Source organism: Agelaius phoeniceus, chromosome 4, assembly GCF_051311805.1.
Source record: "Agelaius phoeniceus isolate bAgePho1 chromosome 4, bAgePho1.hap1, whole genome shotgun sequence".
Taxonomy (NCBI): domain Eukaryota; kingdom Metazoa; phylum Chordata; class Aves; order Passeriformes; family Icteridae; genus Agelaius; species Agelaius phoeniceus.
In genome coordinates, this window is record NC_135268.1 from 16,904,207 (window position 1) to 16,914,006 (window position 9,800).

Below are 9,800 nucleotides of genomic sequence, written 5' to 3' on the forward strand. Positions count from 1 at the left end.
AATGAAAGCAAAATTGCCCATCTTGCTGACAAATGGATCTGTGCTTCCCTGTGCCCCAGGGCCTGCATACCCTCATCCTGCAAGCAGAGGTGCCTACAAGAAAGCTGGAGAGGGATTTTCTATAAGGACAAATAGTGATAGAACAAGACGGAATGGTTTCAAGCTGAAACAGAGCAGGTTTAGAATAGGTATTAGGAAGAAATTCTCAACTGTGAGGGTGGTGAGGCACGGGCACAGGGTGCCCAGAGAAGATGTGGCTGCCCCATCCCTAGAAAAGTTCAAAGCCCAGTTGGATGAGCAGCAGCTGGTGTGAGATGTCCCTGCCCTGGATTGGAACAGGATAATCATTGAGGTCCACTCCAACCCAAACCATTCTATGGCTCTATGTTGCTCCTGGTGCCCCTGTCAGAGGCTGCCATGCCCGGAACATGGAACGGCTGCTCTGTGACATCAGCCCAGGGCTGAGGTCGCCACAGATCCACAGTGCTGTGGACACTGCAGCTGTGCTGGCACACGGAGCCTTGCTCCCGTAGCTGGCACGAGCCTCAGGCAGCCATAGCCATGCTGCTGCTGTGCTTCCTCGCGCTGCTGGCCACGTGCAGGCCTGTGCAGGCCACGTGGAACACCTGCGAGTAAGTGGCCCGGGGAGGGAGCTTGGGCAGCACTGGGGGCTCCCTGGAGAGGGCCTGCCCGTCCTCCATGGCCAGGCCGCACCTCCCCAAACCCCACAGAGAAGCCTCAGTTCCTTGTGGGCAGGCACGCACCCCATGGCCTTCCCTGGTGTGTTGTCCCCACACACCTTGTGGGGAGCTTCTGCTGGAGCAGGATGGAAATGACTTTCTACTTGCAGAGGGAACTGCGGAGTCCGGCCCTTGACTTCCGATGAGGAACGAGGCATGACACGCGTCGTGGGTGGCAAAAATGCTGAGGTCGGGGCCTGGCCCTGGCTTGTCAGCATCCAGGATCCCTCGGTTTCGGGCACGGGGCATCTGTGCGGAGGGTCCCTCATCAGTACAAAGTGGGTCCTCACGGCAGCCCACTGCTTTGCTGAGTCCAGGTAAGCAGGAGCAGGAAACAGGGATATCCCCACAACATCAGCAGGTGCCCTGTCAGTAAGTGCCGTAGGCTTCTCCCATCTCATTTCTCTGCAGTGTGCCCAGTGCCTGGGCAACGCAGAGCTCAGCTGAGAAATTGCTCAGGAGAAGGCTGGGTACATGCCACTACTTCCTAGCAGCCTCCAGCTGGCATTCCCAGAGCTTGAGGCATGCTGGGGCAGTCACCACCTCCACAAGTGCTGCTTCAGAAGCTGAAGGCTGGTCACTGCTGGGCTGCCACAGCTCCAGGCTCTGCTCCCTCTCACCCCTCTCTCCACATGCCTTCAGGAACATCAGCGCCATGCGCCTGCTGATCGGGGCCACCCAGCTGACAGAGCCAGGCCCTGAGGCCCAGGTGCGCCTGATTAAGCGGCTGGTGATTCACAAGGAATACAGTCCTGCTGACCAGAGCAACGACATTGCACTGCTGGAACTGAACGAGCCCGTCCAGTGCAGCTCCCACATCCAGCTGGTGTGTGTGCCCAATGCCACGGTGAACGTGGCACAGCTGAAAACCTGCTATGTCGCTGGCTGGGGTGCCACCACTGCAAGATGTGAGTTTCCAAAAATGGAGGGCAAGCTCAATACACTGGGAAGATGGGTTGGGCTTCCTGACAGCAAAGGCCAAAGCCAGAATAAGACTGCCCACTCCCTAAAAGCAGACAGCAGGGACAGAGAGCTCCAGCATCTCTGTAGAGGCACAGCCAAACCCTAGGGAAGGGGTCCACCTCCAGATGGGGAAAGTGGCAGCAAGCTCATTCCTTTCTGTGTTCACAGCTCAAAAATCAAGTGATATCCTGCAGGAGGCCAAGGTCCACCTTATCAATGTCCAGATCTGCAACAGCAGTGAGTGGTACCAGGGGGACGTCCATAGCCACAACTTGTGTGCTGGCTACCCGGAGGGTGGCATCGACACCTGCCAGGTGGGACCATCACTCAGTGACAAGTCACTCAGCCCCCAGCAGCACAGGCAGCATCACCCCAACACAGCCCAGCCCCCGCTTTCCCTGGCCAGTCACTCTCTCAGCCCTGGTTCCCCACCTTTGCTGGGGCTTCCCACCCATTCCCCATGTGCAGGGCCTAGCCCAGGACCTCCCTTTTCCCTGAGGCCTGGCACTCTGCCCAGAAAGCCCTGCTAGTGCTCTTTGCAGTCTAGACTCCCAGATGCCAATTCTGGAACAACTGTCCTCTGCACATCCAGGATCACTGTGCAGAGCTGAGAGAGAGCCTGACTTCATAGGCTCCCAACCCACTCCCAGCCAAACTTCTGGAGGTTCCAGCAGCTGAGCAGAGCCTTGCTCAGCTGAGAATACAGCTCTGGCAGGGGCTGTGAGAGAGAAGGAGGTAGCACTGGTGCTGACAGGGGCCACCCAACACCACCTTAATCCTCTCTGGTTCTCTGCAGGGTGACAGCGGGGGTCCACTCATGTGCAAAGACAACGACGCTGACTTCTTCTGGGTTGTCGGAGTGACCAGCTGGGGCAGAGGCTGCGCCAGAGCAAAACGGCCTGGAATATACACTTCTGTTAAACACTTCTATGACTGGATTCTGCTCCAGATGGAAATGCTTCCATATGCATGGAGTCCTTATACAACTGCCTCACCACCCTGGACTCATCCTACAAATGCCCCATGGCCCACTCAGAAGCCATGGACGAGACCACCTGCCACTCAGATGCCATGGACAAGACCACCTACAACTCAGAAGCCATGGACAAGACCACCTTCCACTTACAACCCATGGCCAACAACGCTGCCCACTCCAAAGCCATGGCCAACAACACTGCCTGCTCCGAATACATGGCCAACAGCACCGCCTCCTCCAAAGCCATGGCCAACAACACTGCCCCCTCCAAAACCATGGCCAACCGCACCGCCTCCTCCAAAACCATGGCCAACCGCACCGCCTCCTCCAAAACCATGGCCAACAACACTGCCCCCTCCAAAACCATGGCCAACAGCACCGCCCCCTCCCCAGCCATGGCCAACAACACTGCCCCCTCCAAAACCATGGCCAACAACGCTGCCCACTCCAAAGCCATGGCCAACAGCACCGCCCCCTCCAAAACCATGGCCAACAGCACCGCCTGCTCCAAATCCATGGCCAACAGCACCAACCCCTCCAAAACCATGGCCAACAACGCTGCCCCCTCCAAAACCATGGCCAACAACAATTCTCACTCCGAAGCCATGGCCAAAACCAACCCCCACTCCAAAGCCAAGTTCGATACCCCCACCAGTGGCAGAGAATAATAACTGCCCATTTCCACTCAAGAAGCTGATGGAATTCTTCACTCAGATGCAGAAGCTCCTGAAGAACCTACAGGGGATTCCAGTTTGAGCAGGAGAATGGACAGGATCCAGTGCAGGTTGCATAGGACCGTGACTGTTTCCTGCTGAGGCAACGCCTGCTGATCCAAAGGCTGCCTCAGTGCCGAAGGCCTGCTCTGTCCTTCCCACGTTGCTCCTCTACACGTATGCAAGTGCTAACGTTGACTTAGTTGTTGAAATAAAGTTGCCTGTGTTTGTGGTTAACCATGCTTTCAGTCCAGTTTGGTCTCCTGGGCAAGGCAAGGACTTCTTTGCCCAGGACCTGCAAAATGATGCTGCCTCAGACCACTTGGGCGCAAAGGGAGTCACTCTAAAGGGCTGGAACTCTGTCTGGTCTGACAGAAGAGTGCTCAGAGCCACCACAGGACAAAGAAGACTGGCACATCAAGGCTAGAAAGAAGACAAGAGGAGACAGTGCCACATACAGACACCTTGGGGAGGGACACATTGAGGCACACAAGCTGGTAACTAGAGCCTGGCAAAAGCCTGAGCTAATGGAGCAGACCTGGGAAGCTCCTGAGCATGACAAGCAAAATTTCTGACAGTCACAAAGGCAGGGAGAAGCTGAAAGGAGCTACAGTGCCCTAAGGAAGAGCAAGATTTCACAGGTAGCAAAGGGACATTGATGTGTGAGGTGGCCACACTTCAGAAACGTTTGAAGAAAGAGTTGGGGTCATTCTGGGGAGGAGAACCTGGTAGGAGCAGAAGGACCCAGGAAACTGCAGCTGCATTGCCATAGAAAGCCAAGGTGAGCTAGTTAACAGCACCTGCAACACCAAGTCTGTTCACAGGTGGGACACACCTTGGATTCAGGGGGAAAAGATAGCAGGGAGGAGAGAAGGTCAGAGAAAGAGAGGAGTCAAGGAAGATGAGGGGGATGTGTAAGCATGGCAGATAGGGAGAAGGGAGCATCAAGGAGCCAGTCTGACAGACACAAGCTGCATCCTTGGCCTCACATTCCCGGTGCCACAACTGCCCTTGCCAGTGTGGGCCCAGAACAGCACTAGCCCATGTGGATATCAAGGCCAGGGAGCCTCCCAGAGGGTGTTGCTGTGGCTGATGTGGCCAGCATGGACTGTGCTCCATCCGTGTTTCCCATGCTTTGCACAGGAAGGATGACACTGCCTGGGTATCTCTGGCATACGTGACTGGTGCTGCACTGCTCACCAGCCATGGCTGTAACCAGACTGGACACGTGCATGCTGTCTGCAGGAGCCGTGTGCTCTAGGGGGTGTTTTTGGGAAGGAGCTTCTGGCAAGCAGCTGCAGAGAGTAGGGTGGCAGTGAACCCCCCCAAAGAGACCATGATGCTATACAGGGTGTTTTCCTGCAAGCTGTTAACAGGAAGTTCTGGGAGCCCCTGCAAAGAGAGGGGCTAAAATAAAGCTGGAGAGCAACTTTTTTTACAAGGGCAAGAAGTAATAGGACAAGGAGGAATGGCTTTAAAGTGAAGGTAAGTTTAGAATAGATATTAGGAAGAAATTCTTCTCAACTAGAGGAACTCCATGGCTTCAAAGCCGCAGTCAAAGCAAATGTCACAACCATCTCCTCCTCAGAGATGGAAAAGCCTGTCACAGTCATTACCGTGACACGAGCACCTACCAGCAGCTTCCAACTGCTCATTCAAATGTCAAGTGACAGGCAGATGTTTCCAGGAAGAAATACAGCCCTCTCAGAGCCTTGGGTTGCATCACCCACCAGGACAGCATTGCCTCAGCCTCCTCTGGCCGGGGCTGTGACCTGCTGGAGTCACTTGAGCTCAGCCTGGGCTCAGCTCTGACCGTGGGGCCCAGACAGACCATGTGGCACTGCTGGAACTGGAGAGAGCTTTGCTTTTTCTTGTCAGAAACTTCTTTGTTAGCAGAAAGCTGTCAGGAGAAGGGGACATAAGACAACTTACACCTTACTTATTGTTTTCCCAACAGCGTTTGTGTAGTGGATTTCTAGAAGAAAACTCCCCACAAACTGCAGTTGGGAATTTAAAATAGCACTGGGGACAACGGTGTATGCTCTTTAGTGGCTTGATAACTAAGACAGAGTATAAACCATCAAATCGAAATGCCACTGATAAGTTCAGGGAAGGATCACAAACCCTCCCCCGGCCGAGCTCTCCCCGCCGGGCCCGGCCTGGGCCGCGGGGCCGCCATCGCCGCGACAATGCTGCCCCCTGGCGGCGGCCGGCGGGAGCGCGGGGCGGCCCCGGGGAACGCCTGGGGATGGATCCTGCGGCCCCGGGGGCCCGCACGGGTCCGCCCGGGAACGCGGGGAATGCGCGATTCCTGCCCCGAGCCGCGCGGGCAGACACCGCTGCAGGCGGCCGCTGCCTCTGACACGTCGCGTCCGGGCTGCCTTAGACACTGGCAATTACTGGTGACACCTCACTTCGACTGGGTTAAATATTTTCCCACTCCGGGCCGTGTGTTTGCCCAGGAAGGATCAGCGAGTCACGTCTGCTGCCGTTCCCTCTGCACCAGCTGCCCGATGTCCTTGGTACCTGGCCGTCAGTTCTTAATGTACATCAACATGCACTGATATACAGCCAGGCTGATCTTTGACTCACCTTTGGAACAGCAACACATTTTCTCAACAACAAATTATACTTTGACATTAGAAGGTGGCAATCTGTAATGGATATTGCAATCTGAAGATTGAAAGAGACTATCTGTGATCTTTGTCCTCAGCCGAGCAGGCTGGAGTCTCTCTTCCCTCCTACACATTATTTGATTGTGGGACATAACCTTGGGATGTTCTAATAATCATTAGTCAGAGCTGATGTATCCGTTACGGGCCTGCCCTGCTCAGGGAGGGAGACATTCTCTAGAACAGTAGTAAATCAGCAAAACATGCACTTAAATATACAGCAAAATGTGGTTTGAGATATGGTCCTTCATACATCATGTAGCAAAATGTTTTATTGAGAGAGTCACACGCACACTAATGAGGAAGGAGGGCTGCCGAGACAAGACCTGTGCAGCTGAAGCAGTTCTGGGAGAGAAGGGGCTGGGAGAGATCTCTGAGCAGCTCCTGGCCCAGGGGAAGTTGTGACTCCCCAAGTCCTTCTCTGCCCTCTCCCAGCCTTGGACAAGCTGGCAGGAGAGAGAAGGGAAGGCAAAGGAAGGAAGGGAGCCCTGTAGAGCTCCCAGACACCATGAGCCTTAAGGGCCTGGCAGGGGCAGTGAAAGGGTCCAGCTTGCCAGGAGGAGTGAGAGGTCTGTTCTGCTGCTCACCAGCTTTGCAGGTCAGGCTGCTACTTTGTCGTTTGTTTTTGCTGCTAAGCAGTTGTCCTTTTGGAGCTGAATGTTGCAGAAATTGTTAGAGCTTCTCCTTTGCTTTTTTACAGGCATTTGTCATTATTATTTAAATCTGAGTGAATAAATAACACATGTATCTGCTGAATGTTTTACTCTCTGGGTTCCTGACCTTGCTGCTTTCCCTTCCTTGGTTTTGTGGTCCTGACTATTTGCAGAAACTGTGCCAAGAGGGCTGGCCAAGATCTCTGAAATGCCTGGGGCTGCATCCCACACTGATCTGGGAGAGCCTGAGCTGGCACATCCCTGCTGACTGTGATTGCTGGACCCACAGGGCTCTGGGGCTTCTCCTATGAGCCTTGTCACCCTTTTTGGAGCTGGCCAAATTTGTGCATGTCTGGCTTTTTTTGCTTACTACTGACAACTCAGCCAATGCTGGAAGTGTCTGTGATGTCCAAGCTTTGGATCAGCTGTCTTGCTTAGTGCAACCTCTCCACATTACGTTTTGTTATTTCTAATTTTTTTTTTCTTGAGTAAGTATAGCTCAAGCGTTGCAATAGCCATTTTTACTGCCAAAACTATGTTTGATGCATGTTTGCCTGGTGGGGAGACAGGCTCAGGATAGGGGTGCATTAGCTGCTTTCAGTACTTCTGACCCCAACCCATGTCACTTCACTGAGGGATGCCAGCCTGGCATGGCCCACAGGTGACTGCAGGCTGAGCTGCCCTGGAGGAACTGAAATCCCCAGTTCCAGCAGAACCTCTGTGACCAGCCCAGTCATGCACCTAGAGAGAAAAATAAGGCAAGCCTTTCACTTGTCTCTTCAGTAAATATTAGAATGGTTTATGCCTTTGTTTCCCTAATTCTGACATTTTTTTCTCAGAAATCTGTCACAAGCATGAGCACAGACTAATTTCCATGTAAGGCAAGTCAGTAAGAATGGGGATGTTTGAATGGTGTGTCTTTTAATAAATGAACCAGTGCTCATGTTTTTAACAGCATTAAGAAGAGATAAGACCTCCATTCCTCCTGTCATGGCAACTACAACAAAGAGAACATCATTCAGAAGTCAAGAAAAAGACACAGGCACTTTAGGTCTCAGCCAAGAGAGCTGCAAAGTAGCAAAACTCATTACTAATTCAGAGGGGCTGTATCCCTCAGAGCTCACCATTACTGGTCTTACTACTAATAACACTGGAGCACATCAATTTAGCAGAAGGCAGAGTTTGGCAGAAGGCAGAATGGTGTTGAAGTGCCACTCTCCCAAACAAACACCTCCATGGGGCCTTCCCTTGCTCTAGTCAGCCTAGAAAGAAGCAGTGCAGGGTTGTGGGGAAAGAGCTGAGGAGAGGAAGGTTCTGGTTTTATAGCCAGAGCAGTCTGGTAACGTTAATCCTAGAGAAACAGCGAAAGAGGCCACAGGTACTTGTAATTTATTCATAAACAGCTATGCCATCATAAGAAACTTTTTTAAATAATATGTGATAGTTCTTTAAATATTTAAGAATTTGTTGACCTATTTTCTCATTTAATTAGGATTTTTTTTTTTTTGGGCTGCATTAACAATGACTTGAATGCAGTCTGGTTTAGTCACTACACAGTTCAGCTACACTGGGTTACAGAAACATGATTTCTTTCTAAGGCACATGACACAGGAGAGGAATGCCATTGTAAGTGTCTAGATGTGTGCTTAAAAGCCAGGAGGCTTACTAGTAGGTAGAGCATAAGCTCAATTAGTGAATATAAAACCATTCACCTGGTATTCTTCTGAGTCCTAAACCAAACTTGGTCTTTTCAATTACAGCACTACCCCTGGCTTCTTTGCAGCAAAGGGCTATGGTGCAGTTGCCCTTCTCTTCAAAGTGCCCTGGTTAAGAGCATCAAGCTCATCTCTGCAAGCTGCATTTGTGAGTATGCTTCTTTTCTTACTCATTTCTTTTGTCCAGGCCTAGAAGTGAAGTTGGTAAAACCTTGTCCATGTGTGCAGCACAAATCACAGTGCAGCAGTATGGTCAGAAACCAGCTCTTTCTGAATGCTAATGGAAGGCACTGTTAGCAAAAGCTGCACTCTGTGCATCATGCTGGAGCTGGAGCAGAACTCGTGTCCCATCTGTCTCCTCTGAAGTCAGTGGTGAGGCAAGGGAGGATGTGAGAGCAGGGCTTTGACTGACTATCCAGCATGGAGATGGGCAATAGTTGGAGATGGCCACAGGGCCCTCCTGACAGAGGGGAAGTTGTCACCAGCAAGGCTGGGTGAGCCATCAGAGTCCTGTCAGTATCTGCTTGCTTCAGGGGGGTTGCTGTGGGTTGTGAAATAGGCTGCAGCACCAAAATGTAAGTTTGTTCCCCACTACATGGCTTGGGAATGATCAGCTCTGAGCTGATCCACTCTAGAAAAGGATGCCAGAGGGGTCAATTCCTGCTCTCTGAAAGGCTCTAAAATGTACATCTCAGGAGTATCATTATCAGGTCAATTTCTGGCTCTTTTAAAGCTGCAGTAAAATAAAACTTTACCCTTGCTGCTGTCACCTCTCCTTCTTAGGAGGTGTCCAGAATCATGCTGTTCTCCAAGAGTTGCTTTAGGGGTCTCCTGCAGAAAACCACAGGGTCAGAGAAAAGTTTGCACAAACTCAGAACACAAGGATGCTGTTAACTTCCCATGCAGCCTTTGCAGGGCATCTCCAAAGTGACCTGGGAAGGGTACTTCTCAGTCTGTGTTTCTGCACAGTGTCACTGAGCTGACTCAAAGTAAAAGATTAAATAAATGTTGGCTGTCAGGCTTCAACAAGCTTCTTCATCAGGTGCAAATGGACAGGAAAGATTTTCTTCCATTTGCACCTGATGAGGAGGCATGTTTCTCCCCCAAAAGCTGATGTCTGCCATCCTGTGTTTCACTCCATGGATCAATTCAGCATTCTTGGGATCAATGTTCTCCACTAATGAGTTATTGCTTTTTATTTTCAAAATGCAACTTGAAATCTTGAGCAAATATTTGTCATCTGAGGGATACCAAGTGCACAGAGTCAAACCTGTAAGTTCTTAAATGAGAATGGTTGGGTTTGTAGTTCCTAGAAAGAAATATACTAGAAACTTTTTTTCTGAGATTAAACAGGAGTCAATACCACAG

The 9,800-nt window shown here is 51.6% G+C and overlaps 1 protein-coding gene across 1 annotated transcript; it reads left to right on the forward strand.

Annotated features, from left to right (window-relative positions):
• Positions 1-300: 300 nt before the first annotated feature.
• LOC129120736 (acrosin-like) lies at positions 301-4,664 on the forward strand. The gene is made up of 5 exons (XM_077176967.1): positions 301-632; positions 851-1,057; positions 1,383-1,648; positions 1,872-2,017; positions 2,500-4,664. The coding sequence occupies exons 1-5, from the start codon at positions 562-564 to the stop codon at positions 3,433-3,435; spliced, it is 1,626 nt and encodes a 541-aa protein (XP_077033082.1). The 5' UTR covers positions 301-561; the 3' UTR covers positions 3,436-4,664.
• Positions 4,665-9,800: the final 5,136 nt, after the last annotated feature.

Bases quoted from the DNA above. Each gene is read 5' to 3' on its own strand.
- LOC129120736 (XM_077176967.1), top strand. From the start codon at position 562: ATGCTGCTGCTGTGCTTCCTCGCGCTGCTGGCCACGTGCAGGCCTGTG. The intron at 1,058-1,382 runs GTAAGCAGGAGC...ACATGCCTTCAG, and splicing joins CACTGCTTTGCTGAGTCCAG to GAACATCAGCGCCATGCGCC. The intron at 2,018-2,499 runs GTGGGACCATCA...GGTTCTCTGCAG, and splicing joins GTGGCATCGACACCTGCCAG to GGTGACAGCGGGGGTCCACT.